The 21,171-nt window shown below is 38.1% G+C and overlaps 1 protein-coding gene across 1 annotated transcript in view; it reads right to left on the bottom strand.

Annotated features, from left to right (window-relative positions):
* The window catches only part of mtor (mechanistic target of rapamycin kinase), a 76,241-nt gene that overhangs the window by 19,567 nt on the left and 35,503 nt on the right, over positions 1-21,171 (bottom strand). The window contains exons 29-35 of the mRNA XM_072449612.1: positions 14,438-14,513; positions 11,974-12,113; positions 9,637-9,737; positions 8,542-8,657; positions 5,156-5,233; positions 4,644-4,751; positions 751-876 (exon numbers count right to left, since the gene is read on the bottom strand). Coding sequence (XP_072305713.1) covers positions 751-876; positions 4,644-4,751; positions 5,156-5,233; positions 8,542-8,657; positions 9,637-9,737; positions 11,974-12,113; positions 14,438-14,513 — 745 coding nt within the window. The remainder of the gene's footprint in view (positions 1-750; positions 877-4,643; positions 4,752-5,155; positions 5,234-8,541; positions 8,658-9,636; positions 9,738-11,973; positions 12,114-14,437; positions 14,514-21,171) is intronic.

Genomic DNA, 21,171 nt, shown 5'->3' with positions numbered 1-21,171 from the left:
AACAGGGAAATTTAAAAGATTAACATTATACCATTTCTACAACAATAAATAACTGAATCAAAACCACTGCGACCCAGAGAGACAACTAATGAAAGGCAATGACAAAGTTGTTTTTCCAGGTTTCAGCAAATTCACATTTCTTCGGTCGTCAGGGTATGCTTTTAGTTCACATGAGGCCTGGGCAGGGAAAATAATTGTCACAGATTTTTTTGCAATCAATTACAACAGTCCAGCAGAGTCAGTGAAATTGCACTTTGATTGAAAAGTTATGGGGGTGCTCGTGTTTCTAAACAGTGTGATTAGCCTCCTGGGCTACCCCCATTTTAAACAAGCTCAACTACTGTTGACTTTTATGGCTGGAGCTCACAGTAGAACTGAACCTAATCAGAATGAGGGTTTAAATGATCAGAAACCCAGAGAGGTCAAATTAATAGTGCAAGACTAGGGTTATTAGGTATGTTGTGGTTATGTGGAAATATCACACTTTGAGGTTGATTACATTTGATTGAGTTTGAATTAACTCAAAAAGTGTTGTTGACTATTATGTTAGTTTATCTATTTAATCATACTAATTTAACTAGAAGGGTGTTTCAGAGGTTTCCCAGTTAGAATCAAGTGGATTTAAATTGATTTTTAATACCAAGGTTATAGTCAAATAAATCAGTTGTCTAGGTGAAGATCAACTATAATCTATACAAAATATTCTTTAGTATGCCATTTATTACTGTGTAGTTTAGATGGATGACTAACCAAACGTCCGCTTTTGCCGCAGAGACTGGCATACTTGAGCCATGTCCTCATGTCTTCATGTGGACTGATGACCAGAGACCTCACCATCAGGATCCTCTGCCAGTCTTCCACTATCCTCTGACAGCCCTAAAGAAAACACACACACAAACATGAAGAGCTAGGTCAAACACATTACTCTGTGGTTCAAACAGAGGCATTTAAGCTGAGAGAATGAACAGGCGTGACAAAGAGGAGCTGTAAAACTTCACAGGTATCTTTACTGCCAGCAGCAGTCACTGTCTGTAAAACAATGTCACATGAGAATGAGCTCACATGCGAGCACAGACGCCTCAACACAAGCACCTCGTGAAAGCCTTGGTGGGTAGTTGGCCAACTGCTAATATAAAACAATATCTTATGGAGTATCTTGATGTATTTTGACTGCCCTGTCGCTCAAAAATATTGGACTGAAATTAACAATGTATTGCAGACTCAATTTTAGAACTATGTACTTGGGCCTCAGAACTCCTGTGATGGACACAATCAACGGATACCTTTGGAATGTACTCTTGGCAACAGGAAAAAGGCCACAACAAAGAAATGGATGACACAAACCTCACCATTGATCAAGGACTGGACTGACATAATATCACATATCAGACAAATGGAAAAAATGACAATCAGACTTAATTTGGAAATGGACAAATTCGACAGAGTTTGGACCAAATGGGACTCATTTTTAATTTAAATGTGCTGTGATTTTGTTTGTATTTGTGTTATTATTTTGATTAACACTCTCTGGTTGTTATGTGTTGTGTTCTGTGTTTATTTCTTTATATTTTCTTAATAGTAATAGTTTATATAGACGCTGACACGGACAGCTAAGCATAACTAAAGAGGGGTTGTGTATATCATATGGTATCAAGTATATTTACTGTATCAACAGCAAATTGTGTGCGATTGAATGGTATAGTCAAACATTTCTTGGGTTTCCAGGAATAAGGATTATTATTATCAACATTATTATTCAATATCCTTCTAATAGTGTAAAGTTTAGTTCCATCCTTGCAGCCTTATGCAGCGTTCAATATTTGTAAGTAGAAAGATATTGCCCATCCGGAATAGACAACGATTATCTGAAGCGTTGAAGGTAAAACAGTTTACAATAGCATAGACTTTCACTTAGGCACAGAACACTCCTCAGCAATGTGTTGATAGCTCTAAAGACTTGATCATTAAAGCTCATCTCAACACTTGTACAAGATAAGGCTGCTGATACACTCAACTTCTAGGCTAGCGTAGGTCGACTATAGGCTTGATTTGACATGTTTTGGAAAATGCAGTGGAAAATGACATGGTCCTCAAACCTCACAGTCCATCAACAAGAAATTAGACTTGGTGCTTTGTGTTGAAGGTTTGTTTTGTTTCTCTGAAAACACTCGGATGCCGATGGAAGGAACTCATCTGTGGCTGATTTTTCCATTAAATCAAGATTCTTCCCTGTAGCAGAATGGATAATTAAATGTTACATCAGTGTCCCTTTGTTTAGTTTTAACCGTTCCCCTCTAGGATGGAAATAATGCACAATTCTGATTCAGTTTTTTCTTTCTAAGCAAGTTCATATTGCTTAACACTGACTGGTAGTTAAGTGTATTTTCATGCGCACCATACCACATTTCACAAAACTGCAGTGCCAATCATATGGTTAATATCATGTATAATCTCCAGAAGCATCAGTCCAACTCAACTGGAGTGAATTTGTAACAATAACAAGTGGCACAAAACAAGACAGAAATACAGTAAAAGTATAATAAACATCCCAGTAATCACATAATTTCAGCTACACAAAAAATGGGGCAGAATCATCATATAACGTTCCATAATAATCCCTTCACCTACACAATACACAAGCTAAAAACGCCGGAGGGCAAAAGTTTCCCAAATCCATTCAAAAACAGGCAGGGGCTGATCCTTTTACACGCCTGAGGTGAAGCTCAAGCTGTCCTAATGCTTTGATGAGTGAGTGGCTTCTTAACAGATGTGTGAGGTTAGCGTTCAATAAATCAAGTTGGAGGCGCAACCTGCTGCAGTGCAGACCTCTGCGAGCTCTGGGGAGAACCCTTTAAACTCACATACCCTCTGTGACCTGCCTACACTTTTATGAATGGAAAAAGATAAAGGGGATCTGTGTTTAATAGCAAACTAATCTGAATGCCTGTAATGGTATCCACTGTTACTGTAATGATACAAGCAAGATCCCTTAGTCAATGTTTATTGGAGGATTATAAGTTTAAAATTCTGAATCTTAACATACTGCATACTGTTAAGAATGTTCAACAGATTGAAATTTTAAGAAATAAAAACAAACTTTATAGAATGCTGTAGACAACTATTCTCAATCTTTTGCCTCAAACAAATTATGGTTTTGGTATAGTGTGGTTCTCTTGTGGACAATGTTAGCTTGCGGCAGCTACAGCCAGGACATCCCATTTAAATACATGTTTGCATATGTTAACGGCCACTCTAGATTGTTTTGAGTAGTTGCTTGTCATTCTGTTAGCCATGTGTTCTCTCATCATTGCCTCCAACCTATAATGCAAGTTTATTTTTCATTTATTTACAAAAGCCACAATAACCAATGCAAGATTTTCTGTTTTGTTTACATCATTCTTTTCTTTTTTTTACACTTTCTAGGATTAAAGCCCCAAAAGACTCAAACCAGCAATCCCTAGATGTATACGGTTACTGAGGTTTAGTACATCTGCCCTGACAAGAAAATGTTAAATGAGGTTATCTTAAATGGGAAGGCTCATCTTCTGTATCAAAGCCCTGGCAGCTTGTGGAGTTTTCCCTGACCACACATTAGATTTATTGTCCCGCCGTACATTCTCTTGTCTCGTTTAACAACTACTACAAGACAGAAATTCCCACTATTAATGATAATAATGAGAGCAATCATAATCAGTCTTGGGAAGAATGAGGGTGAGGATTCAGTGTGGGTTACCAAATGTAAGTGATGCCATTTGTCCTGATAATCTGACAGCCAACATAGGTCGACAGAGTTTATTTTGAAATTAGCTTATTTTTTTACTTCAGTGCATTGTCTTCAGACTGTTTTAATCCATATTGTGGTGAAAAATACTGAGGGTGCAGAACGAGCATGTGTCTCATTCTATGCCCAATGTGTCTGTGCAAAGTGATGTATGAGTACGTGTGTGAATTTTGCACCGAATCACCAAGACAAGTTCCTAAGTTTGTGATTTTGTTCATTGACAATGGCAATAAACCTATTCTGATTTTGATTCTGAATGAGAGAATCTTTCCTTGATGCAAAGCGCTCAAAGTTAGAAAAGTTCTGTATAAATGTGTGATGTATAAACATGAAAATCAGAACAAGTTCCTCATAAACTCTTTACAGCAGTCCACATGTATCGCTCACTTAGCTAATGCCTTCTGAGCATCCTAATTATTCACTGCAATGAGTTTATAGCCACTTTTCACAACTCGGTAAAGCAAAAACAAACTTTAGCATGCTAACAGCGCACTTCATGGAAGATAAAACGCTATTAGATGCAGACAGCGCAGAATGGATTTATTTTCCAAGAGCTGCTTTTACAATATATCTGTGCTGGGGCAAAATATATTTCACTTTAAATCACTCCACTTTCATTTTAACTTATCAATATTATGTTTAAATTACAGGCCCGGTCTGTGGCGAGGCAACCTAGCTCAGGATTCATTTTTTAGCAATAAAAACTTCTGTAATTGAATGAATGCGAGACAGAACCTCTCCATGGGGATAAGTATGATACAATCGAGACACTTGATGCGTCTCACAGTCAAGCGTCTCCCACCTGCTCCGTCACCCACGTGCCCACCACACACCCTCTGATCATGAGGTGTAAGTACGGTACCTGCAGCCGCTCCCACCACGTCTCCCTGATGATGTCTCTCCTCTCGGGCACCAGCTTGTACTGAATTACCTCCTCCAGCTCCGACAGCATCTGGCAAGACACCATGGCCTGGAAAAAAACATTACACACGCCATTACATTCACAGTTGCGAGTAAATGAGACAATATGAGCAATACAAAAGAGGAAATGCATGCGACCCTCCCTGGCGAAGCAACTGTGAAAACATACGTAATGGTTTTCTGTCGCTCTGCGTTGATACACTGTCTGCTACTTTGCCTTTGGAGATAATGCGCAGACAATGCAAGACAGCGTGTGATAATTTATTAACTAAAACTAATTTGAAAGTTAATTCTAATAAAATGCAAGTGGGAAAACATCTTAAATTTAAATCAGTGAGTGTTATTGTGTAAATCAAAGCATAAATACATGCTGTGGGATGATCTGCATGAAAAACGAGATGCTTCCAAGACCCATATCTTTTACGATTATGACTGTCTCAGAAGAATACTTACACCATAGGCCCGACTGTAGCTCTCTCCAGCCATGGCTGTCAGCTCGGCATCCAATAAGTCTCTGGCTTTGTCAATGCACTAAAACACGAGTGAAGAGTACAGTTAAAAAAAGTAACAGTTAACTTCTGTGCGATCGCAATCAATCAAAAGCAATTCTCAATTCAGAAATTAAAGGAAAATCTAAACTTGTGTGTTATTCAAAAATATGTGTGAATATATATTTGAGATACTCGGATGCTTGCATTGAACTCATTGGAATAAAGTATGCAATAACATTTAAACACTGACACTTTAGAGAAACCCGCACCATCGGAACAACTCATGTCGCTAAGAGCTTTACTCCCCCCACTGAGACGCCAGCGATTTACAAGCAGTGCATAATGGAGTGATGATAGCTTTTTATGGATGTTACATAACTAATTCAGATGCATTTGAACGGCGTGAAATTTTGCATCTGTGAGTCACCTACAGTATTTATGATTTTGAATCTTTTTGCCTGTGTAACATGTGTGACATTGGCTTTATAAAAATCTGAAAGAATGAATCCTTTTGTGATTTTGAGACGCTTAAGGGTGAAATGGCACAGGACAAACAAGGACAGTGATGTTTCATGTAGAAGTCTGTACATTTCTTGTGCGTCTATAGTTGATATTTTAGACACTATCATTAGGAAACGATGGAAGTCTGTTAGGGGAAGTCCTCGGCGACAGCTGTTTTAGACCCTCTCACGACAATTATTTTTAGCCTAGGGAAGGACAATAACGTGCCAAAATACCCTTTTCAGACATGCAAAATGTATGCAATATGTGAGCGTAGCAAGGGGACTGAGTGGCAAAGAGGCTGTTACTTTATGGTCTACACTCAGTTCTGGGGCCGTTTATCTCTGCTTTGAAACAATGGGGCCCACACCAACTATGTGCAGCCGAGACGACTCCTGGTAAGTGCAGTGTGTCTATAGCAGCAACAGTGCATATGCACTTACAGGAGTTGGCGCCTCAAACTACATGGGTATCTTTTTGACATTCTCTCCATATTTCTATTGTTGAGAATTCTCGGATTATCAGAAGATTGGAACATTAAATATATCAACCCTTAGTTCTCCTCACCTTTAAAAATCACATATCCTTGAGTTTCAGAATGATGAAAAATTAAAACAAGTAACTTTCTGAAAGAAAGAACTTCCTGCCCAAAATCCTTGGACTAAACTCTGAACTTAATTCAAATGTACATGGCAGTAACTTTGAATTAAGTTCAGAGTTTAGTCCAAGGATTTTGGGCAGGAAGTTCTTTTGGAGTTAAGATCAAAAAGACCAAGTTAACCAAAGACTAAATCTGGTCTTAACGGTGAAGGCCATTACGGTTATTGAATCGACTTAAGCTCCTATACTCTAATTTAAGGATTAAAACACATAACTCCAAAGTAACCACAGTAAATTGCTAAATTAAGCCAGTGTGACATAGTGCATAACATAATAAAATAAGATAACTTTTATTTGTCCCACAATGAGGCAATTCCAGTGTTGCAACACAGATTAGGCACAGAAGTATAATAATAAAAACAGATAACTTAGAAATAACTCTTTATAATCTTAATAATAATAATAACACCCTTGTTTACAGATGCTATATGGACAGAAAATATTGCAAGAGGGATAATAATCAGAACAGCATTTTCTTCATTAGAAAATAGAGGTTACTCCTGAATTTACCCAACCCAGATTAGAGAAAATGTAATAATTGAAGCAATGTCAGTATCTTTTTAGCACCTACGGGTGGAGCTAACATTTTTGTATAAAATAATAATAATTACAATAATAATACGAAAGATTAGTAATCAATCATGCCATATCCTCTATTAATTTAACAATTTATGGGTAATAATAGTGGGTCATTGTCACAGAAATGTGGTTGCTGTTACTCTGTAGGCAGAAGGCAGAGAACTAGAAAAGTTCTTTCATGAGTATCAGACTCAAGTTTCCTCATGTTTTATAGACACGCCAATGATGTAATCTTTTACGTGGGGTAAATAAATTATGTATTTCTTTATCCCATCTGACTTTATATTTCTCTTTTGTATTCAATCAAGGCATGGAGCCCTATTGGATTATTTTATTTTTATTTTTTAAATAAAGGGGTAATCATTATTGTAAAGACCAAGCCAAAATAGAGTCAAATCATGTAAAAATGTAGACATGTGCCTCAGCCAATGGAATATACATTATAAATCTTTGCCTGAGTGGGTGGATGTGTTCCTCCACGACATTTCTGGAACAGACCAAACATCACAACCGCAAAAAGCAACCCGAGACCTACTGTAAGCCCATGTGTGGCTGTTGGGGCTACAGACGGGGGGGAAGATATGGGCCTATGAAATCAAACAGACTCAAGTGCGAGGATCACCAACCACATCCGGAAGACTAGAGTGAGCTCATGTTGACATTTTAGCATTCACCCTGATTCCATCTGTTTCTCATTCCATGCCGTTCAGGCCGTTGAGTGGCTTCATTGTCGGCGCGTCTGCCATCCTCATACAGCTGATGCACAACCTAAGGACCACACCTGGATCTAATCTTTACATGGAGGGTCAGGGGGGAAAAACAGACCACAGCCACACCATTTTGTGGAGTCCAGAGGGGTCAAAGGAGCAGGTGTTAACTAGCATCAATAAAGGGGATTTTTTTTTTTTTTTCAAAAACACTGCAAGCTTGAATAAATCACAGTCTCCAGGGTCTATGAGCTCATGAAAAGCCCAGGCAACCCGCAATCATCAGGGGCGAACAACAAGTTTAAAGACAATTCAAGCTGCTACATCACAGAGAACACTAAGTAGGCATCACAGACTTTGTTTAGTACATTAAGAAAGTTAAAATCTAATTTCAACTAACAAATTACAAAAAGTGACATATTTGGAGAAAATAACAATAAATAATGGAAATATATGCTAAGCTTAACTGTACAGGAAATATGTAAGAGTAAAATGGTGGTAAATAGTGGGGAGAGACATTCAGCAAATCATTCCCAACACTGAGGCTGGAACAGAGCCGAGACTAAACTATTGTGTAGTGCAATTCACACAGTAAAAAGTGACTATACAATTTGGTATTTCTAATTTACTTCCATGCGTATCCGTTTCAATAGATGCATTCATTTTGTTTTTAGATTGTAAAAGTGAACCGTTTTCTTCTGTGCCATTTCTCAGTGCGCTTTGAGACCTGACCTTGTCTTCTCATTTTTCTTTTCACACATTTTCTTTGCTCATTACACAGTCTAATGTCTTTTGCACAAGAGCTGTCTGTATGTGATGTTGACTGAATATAGAATTTTAATGTGCATTTAATGTGAGAAAAGTGTCCCACTGAGCGCTGGGGGGAAGTGATGTTACCCACCTGCTGTGCTAAGGAGAAAAGGTCCTGATGTAGAGCTAGCACTGCTCTGTAGAATGCTCCATCGTGAGTGTCGCGGGGAATCATGCATGTGTACTCCTCCATGCTGTCCCAGTGCCCTGCGGACCAAACACAATTAATAACAAAAATGACTTCATCAACGAGTACAGGAGATCAAAATTAAACCATAACAGTGATTCTTGTTCAAATTATACTGATTATAACCCCGTGATAACAGTAAAATGGATCTCATACACAGCGGATGCAGTGACCAGGGTATAATCATGTCAGAGTTTACGAGTGCATGTGGAAAGAACAAGCCACAGGCCGCAGGCTCCTGACAACAGTTCTGCTTTTCTTCATTCACATCTTAGTTTAAGTTGGGGCTGAGAGTCATTGGTGGAATATTATATAAGATGATTTCGAAAAAGCTATTTCATTGTTTGTTTTGACTTTAAATACTGTTGTGTGTGCCATTCACACATAGGTTTTTTTGTTAAAGTTTTGCAGTGAACAGCATCTCAGATCAGTTTCGCAAAGACTGAATTATTATCATTTTATTCAACAGCAGTTTGCTTCACATACCCGATAGAACGTTAAATATATTAAAGGTAAATCTGCTTTTTTAATTTTATTTTTAAATTCATTGTCTTTAAAACTTCCTATAAGTTATCTGTCCTTTTCTTCTGTATCTACCTGCGTTGCAACAATGAAATTTCCCCATGTGTGGACAATAAAGGAATATATTATCTTATCTTATATGGGATTATGAAGTCACAATTTTGTTAAATCAATGGATATTTTAAGATGCTAAATACTAAATATAGCATTTATTCAAAAGTATTTAAACATTATATAGTGATAAATGTATTAAGCCGTAGTAACCCAGCCGCAAATCTTTTGTTTACTTTTTAATATTATTATTGCTCTCTGGAAATTTTGCATGTCTGGCCACAAACTTAAATGATTCCAAGCTCTATAATAATTCAATCATCTACTCATAGCAGTATACAATAGCTGTAAGAGAGATCATTTATTAGCAGAACGTGTAAATTCTCAGTTCAGTCCAATTGAATAGTTACACTCAGTTTAGTTTACCTAAACCCCAAGCCGCCGCCGCAGCCATCCGAGCCATCTTGGCCTGTGTCTCCTCACTGACCAGAGTCCACTCCTCGCAGCACTGCTGGTGGAGCTGGCCCCTGGAAAACATTAAGACTTGGGTTAGCACAAATACATTCAGATTGTCTTCAGTAGTGGAACATGATAACTACTTAATCTGCAATCTCGGAAGTGAGCTGTTCATCGAAGTCACGCGCAACACACATTCAGACTATGAACGCTGTTACCAAGATGTTTAACAATCACCTGCCAGAAATGGACTGGACTTCTGCAATCCGTTGTGTAAATCCATCCAAATATGAATTAATATAAACATATATATATATCCATACTGTTGGAAATTGCATAAATAGATTGTTAATTTCTGATGGGGACATTTTATCTGTATATTATTATCAAATTACACAAATATAATTAGTGATAACTGACTAAAAAAACTGGATGACAGGAAAATGCTGTTAAGGCACAGAATCTATACTAAGTACATACCTGATCTCCAACCACAGCTGCCATGAAGGGCTCTGGGTCGCACTGTTAAATCTAAACTTGCCATTAGAGGTCATGTCCTCAGTAAATCATAAAATGGATATTGTTTGAGAGCAGGCAACAAATAACATTGACACACTCCAGTAAATCAGCAAAAAGAAAGACGATGTTTATATCTGGCCTATATCATTTTGCATCAAGGGTTCTGTTCTACTAAAGTCTGTCACAATCCAGACAAATTCCTCATTAACAACAATCAGTGCTGTATTGTCCCAAATCAGACCAAAGCCAGCGTGTGCAGTCGAGGGATGTTTACTTCTAAGAGACCACAACAATACATTCTCTCAACAAATGCATTACCAGTATTTTAATACCGTATTTTCCGGACTATAAGTTGCACCAGCCAAAAAATGCATCATAGAAAAGAAAAAAGTATAAGTAGCACCTCGGCCAAAACTATGAAAAAAGGTGTGACTTTAGTCCGGAAAATACGGTATATAATTTAGCCCTCTAACTTGAACCCCATTGTGACTAGTTAAACTACACTAATAAATTACATACTAAATAAATGAATAAATAAATAGATACATAACTAAATAAATGACAAATATTCAAGGATTATTTAAATGTTTAAAAATGTATTCCATATTCACATAGTTTTGAGTGAGTTTTCAAAATATTGGAGCAGCCTGGACTAAGAACAGTGTGTTCCACTGTCATCTTTTCTGACTCAGGGACTGGTCAGAAGTCACATAATATCCAGACCTGCTCCACTCTCACCAATAAACACAAATGTCACAGAGAAGAATCACTTAAAAACACATGAATCACTGTGAAAGCAATATAACTAAGCCATCGTGGACTGGCACTGTTCTGAACTGTTGGATGGCTGGTCGAACTTTTAGTGGTTAGTGGTATATTACTATGGTTAACTCAGAGAAACCATTTTCTTTCCTTTTTCAGCCTGTCATCACAGTTCTAATGTCAAGGCTCATTAGGGAAAGGCCGCCCACGCTTTATGAGCACATTCAGAGAGCCTGGAGCAATGAACTAACTCACTGTTCTCTATCAAGTACATTTACAAAGAAACACTGCTCTACCATTTATCATTTTCAGGAAATCACAATTTCATTTTAATGATTAAGTGTAGAGCATCATTAAAGTTTTTAGTAAGAATGGGAAGCAGCAACAACAGCAATAGAGCCGTTTAGTTCATGTGCTTTACATGGCGAGTTTGACGCTTCTGATTTACTGATTTTTGGACAGAGTAAATGTAAATGCACCTGGACCAAGCCTATACACTTGAGCAGAAAAACACAAAATAATGTATCACACCTACTGATGGGATAGAGTTTTGTTGCCTTAAAGCTGGAGATCTGACTGAATTATTGTAACCATACCCACATAGACTATATTGGAAAAGCCGCACTTTGTGACAGAAAAGTTGCATGTTGTCTGCATCTAATTGCAAAACATTTTAATCAAGCAAGATGAAACAGTCAGCTACGTTAGTAAAATATGTTTGGGATGTTTCGCCATCTGAACAATCTGTTCAAAAGCTGTGCAATGTACCAAAAAGTTTTCTAGTGGTATGAAAGAGTTTAAAGATTTAAATCAGGCACCCCAACTTTAATCAAAATAAGTTATAAATATAGACAGTATATTTGGTCATCCTTTTTTCCCCTTTTATTTTTAATCGTCGCTGAGCATAATTTTCAACCAATTATAAAAGTGCCAAAACTGTATTGTGTTTGGTGCTTGCTTCAGATCAGGGGAGAACATATAGTCTTTGAGCGTCACATTTAATGGATTTCCCTGTAGATGACATACCATTCTCCCAGAGCCTCTAAGCAGCGCATTCTTCCCAGAATCAGCTCGGGATCCTCTTTGTTCATCTCGATCTTCTTGCCATATGCCGACAGGGCATCCTCCCACTCATGCAGCTTCTCATACCAGGTGGCCTGGATTTCCTATGTTGGACAAAGATCAATATTTTTTTATTTAGCCATCCTTTGCCTAAAGAAATAATCTCAACATGGGTGACCAGTTAACAAAACAAGAAAAGCAAGCTTCTTCCCACAGTAAAGCTTCCCAAAGGTCAGCTCGTAAACAGCGTACAATGAAAGTTTCTACTTTAAATGAGCTTCAGGAAGAACCCTAAAGGTGGATGACAAAAGCAGGTGGACATGCCATTTCCTACTAATGATATATGGTATTCTAACAATGGAGTAGAAATTCTGAGGAAATACGTACTAAAGAAATGCATCATATATGACGTCATAGGTTCATGTTAGTTTGATATGAGAGTTTAATATTTAAATTAAAGCAGAAGCTTAATAGGATTACTATATATTCTGAAAAAAAATGTTTTAATCTGGTGTGTTTTTCCCAAGCCTCGATAAACTGAAATAAGCAAAATATGCTAAATGTTTAAGGTTGTATGTTTAAGTGTAGATACGAATTTGCATATTTTTGTGTAGTTTCACATGGTGAATGGGACCTCATGCGTGCGAGGGGCCACAGATTGTATTAATTGTATTTGTTCAAAGTATGAAAAGGCTCTATAAGTGTTGCCCAGTGGTTGAGTGGTTAAGGCACAGCGCACGTATGCCAGGCTCCAAGTGCAGCTGTCGCAGTGTCGTGAGTTTGAATCCCGAATTCGATATTTACTGCATGTCTTTCCTTTAAAAAGAAAAAGTAAGGGCTCTATTATGTCAATGACTGATATTCAGTAAAAAAATATGCAAAAATGTTATATGTCATTTTTTAATTCCCCAAAATGACAATTTTCGTAACAATAACAAGTGGCAAAAGTGAAAGTGAGAGTTGATTTTAAGAAAAAATACTTTCCTACTAGACAAAATTAGTGCAAAGCAGAGATACTTAGAAGTGTTCAAATATGAAAATCCAATAATGTGTGGGCTGGAGGAGAAGTCAGGGAAAGAGATCATTCCACATGCAGTTTAAGCTGCTCAGGGTCCATTTGAGTGTTATAGAACCCAATACATACTTTAAGTAGACAAAAAAAAAAGGACAAGGAAAACTGACTGGAATAAACTATACAGTTCCAAACTATAATCTAGTATATTGACATATACTTTAAATGTGATATGTCGGTGTAATCCCTCATTCGTCCAGGCGTGTTCCATAGTAGAAAAAGCTTCAGTTGTAGTCATCTGGACTCAGTTTGAAAAAATAGACGTTTCGACTCTCATCCAAGAGTCATTGTCAATAAAAGAATTTAGATCGAGAACTCCGATATTAATACTGTTCTGTGGTAAGACCCACCCATTGGGCGGAGCCTTCCTGAAGTAGAAAGAGTTGTTTGTTTCAACAGAAACTCCCCCCTTGTATCTACCGAGCTAGCCTATTCAGAATCTTAATGGCCTATTAGAATCCTCTTTGTCTTTGTGAGACCCTGGCTCAACCACCCTGAGTACCTGATTAGCATCCGGATGTCCTTGTCCTGGTCCTCTACCTTTCCAGGGGTTCAGTAACCCATTATAAAACTGCAGAGAATTTTTAGACAACACGAAGTCCCTGTTTATTTTAAACCAGGAAACACTTTAAGACAAAAACTGGTTCACCCTAAGGACAAGTTGCCGACTCAAAAACAGAGCAATGTAGTTTATTCGATCCAATGCAGTGAAGAAAGCTGTAAAGAACGGTACATAGGTGAGACAAAACAGCTTCTACACAAGAGGCTTTATCAGCACAGAAGAAATACAAGTTCAGGACCACAGAGTGCCGTGCATCTCCATCTTGAAGCCTCTAATCACTCGTTTGAAGACGGTGATGTGAAGGTTTTAAGCAGGGAGAAAAGATGGTTTGAAAGAGGAGTCAAGGAAGCTATTTTTGTTAAAAAAGAAAGACCTTCTTTAAACAGAAATGGAGGGCTAAGGTTTAATCTTCCTGTTATTTATAATGGGTTACTGAACCCCTGGAAAGGTAGAGGACCAGGACAAGGACATCCGGATGCTAATCAGGTACTCAGGGTGGTTGAGCCAGGGTCTCACAAAGACAAAGAGGATTCTAATAGGCCATTAAGATTCTGAATAGGCTAGCTCGGTAGATACAAGGGGGGAGTTTATGTTGAAACAAACAACTCTTTCTACTTCAGGAAGGCTCCGCCCAATGGGTGGGTCTTACCACAGAACAGTATTAATATCGGAGTTCTCGATCTAAATTCTTTTATTGACAATGACTCTTGGATGAGAGTCGAAACGTCTATTTTTTCAAACTGAGTCCAGATGACTACAACTGAAGCTTTTAAATGTGATATTTGGCAACTTACCAACTCCCCAAAATGTTTCATGGCATACTCCAACACTCCAGAGGCTGCTTCAGGCTGCTGCAGTTTATTGTTGATACTGTGAGAAAAACAAATAGGAAAATGATAGATTAAAATGAGAATAAAGATGACTCTGTTCGACTGCATTAAAACGTGCCAATTTTAACTTTACATGTTGTCCTTTTCATACTTTAACTCCTGTGTACACTGACACTATGTCCAATAAAAGTACTCTACAGGTCTTGGGGGACAGACTAGAGGCCGAACACTCAACCACTAAGTCCTCCTTTGGGCATTGTTAGAACAGATATGGTAAAATAATGTATATTGTAAATATCTGAAGCAACCAAGAAAACACTGCATGTGCTGTATCAACGTGGACATATGCTGGTAAAATAATCTCAGGGTTGAAACCAAATGACCCTTGCAGAGTGAAAATTCTCAAACCGTCCTGTTGACATAAAGATGAACATTCAGAGAAACTCGTGTGTATTCTGACTCACAAATGAACCATTCACTGCTTAGTCATGCTTTTTTGACATGCCTCATATGTCAGGACACTGCAATTCCTGAGTCCACTCTTTCCTCTAACTGCTGCGACATCTGGAAACGGTCAGGTGTATTTTCCTAAAGGCACAGCTATGGCCAATACATCTGCGAAACACAGCCTTTGAAGAGCACTGGTATGCACAGAGTTCCCGGGGACAACAGACAAAGAGGATGAGGGAGACTGGAGTGTATCTGTCAGACGGCTTGTCTAAGGTGAAAAATGTGATGAAATGTCTCAGCCAGTGGTCAATCCAGGGCTTCTGAGGTCGCTAGTTTAGCTCTGCAGCGTTACAGCTCCAATAACACAGAACCACCACAGGAGTCTTCATCTATGGAGTGATGTTGGGATGTCTTTGCTGGAGGCCATCTGATAACTGCCGCACGTCGCAACAGTATTTACTTTGTTCACTTAACGTCAAACTGTGAATTTACAAGCACCAGTAGCCATGGCTAAACAAAATATACAAGCGCTTTAAAAAAAGCGTTGCATTTTCCATTTCGGGCTATAGAGCGCTCCTGAATATAAGCCAGTTTATTGTAGGTCAATTCCCTTCTTATAGATGAAGCTTAACAAAATAACTCCTAAACATGTCCAAAAGCATTTTAATATGTACTCGCTATATGACTTATATAAGACTGTAGAAAGAAAATTCAGCCTCCACATTTACTCTTTGTGAACAGACAACAAAATGTCAGTCAAACAAACGTGGCTTTGATTAGAAATGATTAAACACTGGAGAATTACATCTAATGAATTGATTTGTCATGCATTTTTCAATAATCAGATCTATTATTTCTTTCATTTATTGTCTTTTCACAGAGCCAAGCAATGGACTGTAATGTTACAAAAGTCCACGGTTTAAGTTGAAGACAATGTAATGGCGGGTACCCTTGTGCTCTTTGAAAATACCTCCTGGTAATGTTGGCATTTTGAGCAAGCAAATTATACTTGTTGTCAAATAATGAACTTCTAAACGCCAAGCAGAGGGCAAACTGTGAAACGGCCAATCACATGAGGTGTTGGAGGAATGCTAAAGGTAGCCAGATGTGGATAGACACATAGCGAGTGGGGAACCTTGTCTGTCCGGCCCTTGAGATTCCATTGTCCCTCTACCCGAGCCATCTGGATGCCAGTTCTGAGCATGCTTGGCCTAAACTTATCCAGATGTCACGGCTCACATAACGCCCGCCCGGAACAAGTCAAAATTCTGTCATACACAAACAGGACGCTGTCATTTTAGTGATTTGTTTGGAGACACAATATTCCTTTTCTTAATGCATTTTTAGGGTTAAATGGGGAAATAGTACAGAATGAAGTATCCAATATAATGTATTATTTGACAAATAGTGACATTATATTTGGATTTCAGGCCAGCATCTAGGTGAATAAGATTTTTCCTAGTTTAAATAAGAGACACTTCCCAGCATGAAAAAGAACTAAAAGTTTCAAAAGGCACTCCAAAATGTCCAAAATCGCATCTTGCATTACTAATGGATGGAGCGTGTGTAATTCTCAAATTTTACCACAGAGTTTCATGTATCACAAACAAACATTTTGACATGTAGACAATGCAAATGAGCACCAAACAATTGCGGCATTCGTTTAGTCGAGATCCAGTCAGTGAGCCACCTGTTTATAGAGTGAATTATATGTGTAGAACATTCAGTTTTTCCCAAACGCTGTGGCTTTTGACCACAATCCTCTGAATGACATAGTGTCAAACCAGAACACACAGGTGAACAAGGTAACCATCTGCACTGCACTCCAATAATGCAATGTGGTTCCTCCGAGAATATGAAGTGCTTCATCGAAGACAATAACTCTTCGTTCCAGTATGTTGTAACACATGCATTAAATATGCTGGGGATAATGTAAGAGCAAAAACAACAAGGGCTTTAGTGCCTGAAGACCCGTTCACTTGCAGGCCAGCCAAAATGCAATCAACTTCCCATGTAGAGTGGGCTAAAGCACTGCTGCACAGGCTAGCACGTCTGGGGAGCGTTTCCATTGCACGGCCTGGTAGTAGCAGCCTACGTATAGGAAAGCAGTGACGTCTCCTAATGAACGCTGGGCACTTGGAAGTAAAAAGGCACAAACAAGAAGCAGCTGTGCGAGGTGGCAGTATTGGCATGGTCATGTTCACAGTGGCTCACAGTGCTTCCCTAGAATATAAGAATAACATAAAGGTTATGAAAGAAGCATCAAAGTGTATAAAAAAGTATAAAAATGTTTAGCTTGTGCTCAGTTGCGCTCATTAGCAACAGCAATGGATGTTTGGTTGTTAAAAGCTTGATGAAATGTCAAAATGTGTGTTTTTCATCTGTTTGGAGAAAATGTAGAAGTTGTAGAAATTACAAAGACTGACACTAATACCACCTGAAATGTTCTGATTTTCCAATACAGTTCCAATTTTGTTTTGAAAAGGAATACAGGAATACTGACGGCAAGTTTGTTTGGATAGACCATTTCAATTACAGTACTCTACGCAGGTTATAAAATGAATGAAGGCAGGAAACGGGAGGGAAACGTAATTTTGTAACTGGAAATGTGATTAAGTGGAATAAAAATACACAAAGTCAAAGAGTACAAGTGAATGGTTGAAATAAGTATGAATGTGAACCACAGAGAAAATGCAGAACTGTAGATTTGAAACGATGGAAAACATTATGAACTATACTGTAGATGAAACTGGGAATAATAAATGCTAAAGAAATTGAATTAGGTTGACTACAACATAATGTGAACAAACGTAAAGGCATTTGTCGTAATGGCAACTCAAGCACACTCGCAATTTGTGGCCGGACTGTTTTTCTAAAGCTATTTCTGTTGCACCTGGTTAAACTTGTCATATTTTACAGGGACAAGGTACAGTGAGGTACATGAGCCATATTTGCTTCTATTATTTTCATATAGTAAAGTTGGAGAGAAAATAATATAGAATGTACTGATGAGAAGTATAAAAGAGTGTAAAAGAAGTTACCTATTAAGCCAAGATATTCGAAATACTGACTGCTTTGAAATTGGTAATCAAAGCACAATCTAACGGACAGTTCAGATCTTACTTTCAAAGCATGTGGAAATAAAGACCCATTAGATAAGATCATTTTTTCCTGAATAGGCTCCTATTTGTTAAATACTATACTTTAAATCTGATCTAAACCTCTCCATCCATATTCTGACCCCAAATCCCCAACACATGTGATCTGAAGACCTATGACATAAATCTTCCAGTGAGCCCAGGCCAGTATGAGAACATTTTCTGTGGATTAAATGAGGAATATGTTGTAATTATTGGATACAGACGCTGGCTTTGATGCGTCTTCATTTAAAGATCTGGATTGTATGAGCAGAGGGATGTCGGAAGGCAGTTACCTCAGACAATAGTTCACAAATTAGGGCTGTATATGACCAAAGGGAGTTCAAAACACATTCTTGACCAGATCACTGTTTGTGATTGGTTTTGATTTGACATCCAAGAACACCATTACTATTAATTTAGGTGTGAAGATTTTCTGGTTGTAGAGTCAAGACCATAAAATCACAAATCAATGTGCCAGCACTGCACTATGGAATAGCACTGAAAAACAAAGCTTTTCTTGTTTGAGTTCATGACTTATTCACTGCTCATGCCCAGAACATCTCATTAGAAAATATATATTGCTCCTTGAAAAATGCTAAATCATACTTTTGCAACCAACTTGACACTGGACCAACTGGGACAAATACGCTGGACAACAAACCTAGGACTATGGATGTAGTGTGTCATTTGTGTTTGCATGTGCCCTGTGTCATATTTTTTAGTTATATTTAATTACTAGGTAGAAAAATATTCAGTTGTAGTCATCTGGACACTGTTTTTAGAAAGTTAGAATTTAATTACAAGGAGGGAAAAAAGTATTATGATGTATGATACACATTCAAAAAATACACATGTGCATTTGAGGGTGAACAATGCTTTCAAAACGGTTGTAGGTCAATCCTTGGCCTATTTTCATAAGAGTCTGTGCATCTGTGTGATTGATTGTCAGGCCATCTAATGAATCCCCTGCCTAAAAGCTACTTAAATAGTTATATCTACTACTGCCCTTAAAGCATAGTGATGATATTGTTACCAACAGACAGCAGAGTTTGATTAGGTGAATGGTTTATTTTCATCACGGTACAAAATCATGATGCATTTTTACAATACTGTACTTAACAGACAGGGCATGTCTGAAATGTCATGACAGATTATTAAGTTTAGCATAAATATGAATGCGCAGTATGTAGCCATCATTCTTGGACAACCCATGAAGAGTCTCAGAAGACACTACAATCAAAACAATACTCTACCGCATATATTAAAATGCATAAATCTTGGGAATTGGACATTTCAGTTGACATGTGACTACTTTGATCATTCAAAAGTCACAGTCGAGCTAAGAGATCCTTCCACACTTGTTTACACCAGAGGCCCTCCATTTGGACAGCCGTGTAAAATGCACCTCCTGCTCCTCACCTTTAGGTCGCGAGGTTAGCGGAACAAAGTGTGTCTCCTGGCTCACAATGCAGCCTGACAGTTACCTCATCGTGATGCTGCAGTTGCTATGTAAACAAACTCAAACAAAGAAACAAAATGTACTGTATCAAAGTCATTGAATAGTTCCATTGCCACAAGCAAGAACTTTATTAAAAAAGAAGAAAAACATCAACAAATTGAATTAAGTAAATAAGTAATAGCTTTCCCTTCAAAACCATGGAAGCTGTAGTTGTACTTACATGTACAAGAAGAATATTCAGTGGAGCATTGGTAAATAAAAATTTACGACAGATGTTTTGTGCTCCAGCTATTGCTTATTTGGTCTAATAATAGTTTTAATTTTCTTACAGATTGGAAAGATACAGAAAGAAATTAAGAAAACAAAAGCTTTGACAATTCCCTTTAGCATTAAGAAAATTAGGGCAATGCAATTAACCAAATTTTAGTGGCATCGAGAGGGCTACATACAATCCTCCAACAGTAAAAGCATGTATTTTGGTAAAGATTACAGACTTTCAGACCATATTCATTTCTTTGTGGCTAAAAAAAAGTGAATTGACAATCCTGATAGATCAATGTGGAAATAAATCGTGATTATTTTAGTATATATATATATTATTTTTTTTTGGGCAAATCACCAAATCCAGCAACATACATTATGGACGATCCCAGCATTGCAACGTTAAACAAAAGCAATAACTGGAAATATTATACATTCCTAGATGAATAATTTGAATGGTTAAAGGTGCAATAATTACAGTAAATGCTCTAATGTAATTGCCATTTGTTGTGAAAATGTAGAAATTTTCCAAGATCATAAGTTCTACCACACTGTATTGATGAAGCAGCTCAAATCTGAGACAATGCAATCCTGAGACATTGTTTGTTTTCCCTGCAACCAGAGAATTGTTTTCATGTCTCTTGGTCATAAACTTGCAGTCTGAAGTAGTGCCACGTAAATCTAACTCTATGTAAACAAAGTGGCGAGACCTTCTCAAAGGGGACATTGGCTAAACCCTGGACTTCCTTTGCAGCACAGCCTGTCCCCACTACTGGTGCTTGGCCGGTGAGCAGACGGTCAGTGGCCACCTGGTAGTGATCACAGCCTAAAGCCACCAGACCGCTTGATGCTCTGCCAGTTCATAGTCTGCCCCGCTGCATACAGTCGCTCTCATTAGGAAAAATATGGAAAAGTTTATTCAAGCGCTTCTACGTGACCAGTTTGTTGTCTTTCCTGTGTCCTGTGAGGTGAGAATATCATTCAAATTGTATGTCTGTCTGAAATTCACTTTAAGGTTTGTACTTTGTGTACATTTGTGCCTATACAATATATAATCTTTCATCGATATTAATTAAAATACATGTAATCCATCCATTGATTTTGGGGGTTTTCCATTGAGCGCCTTTTTTTTTTTTTTTAACTCTTCCTGTGGGCAAATTATAGACCATTCCTCATCAATCCGTTGCCATAGAAACTGAAGATGGCGCGCATCACATCAAGCACTCTCACTCTCACACACACTCTCACACACACTCACACACACACACTCACACACACACACTCACACACACACACACACTCACACACACACACTCACACACACACTCACACACACACTCTCACACACACAGACACACACACACACACACACTCACACACTCACACAC

This window comes from Eucyclogobius newberryi, unplaced genomic scaffold (assembly GCF_026437365.1).
Source record: "Eucyclogobius newberryi isolate DKJ021-1_F unplaced genomic scaffold, fEucNew1.0.hap1 SCAF_17, whole genome shotgun sequence".
Taxonomy (NCBI): domain Eukaryota; kingdom Metazoa; phylum Chordata; class Actinopteri; order Gobiiformes; family Gobiidae; genus Eucyclogobius; species Eucyclogobius newberryi.
Note: the sequence above shows the minus strand (reverse complement) of the source record. Positions and strands in the feature narration are given on the sequence as shown.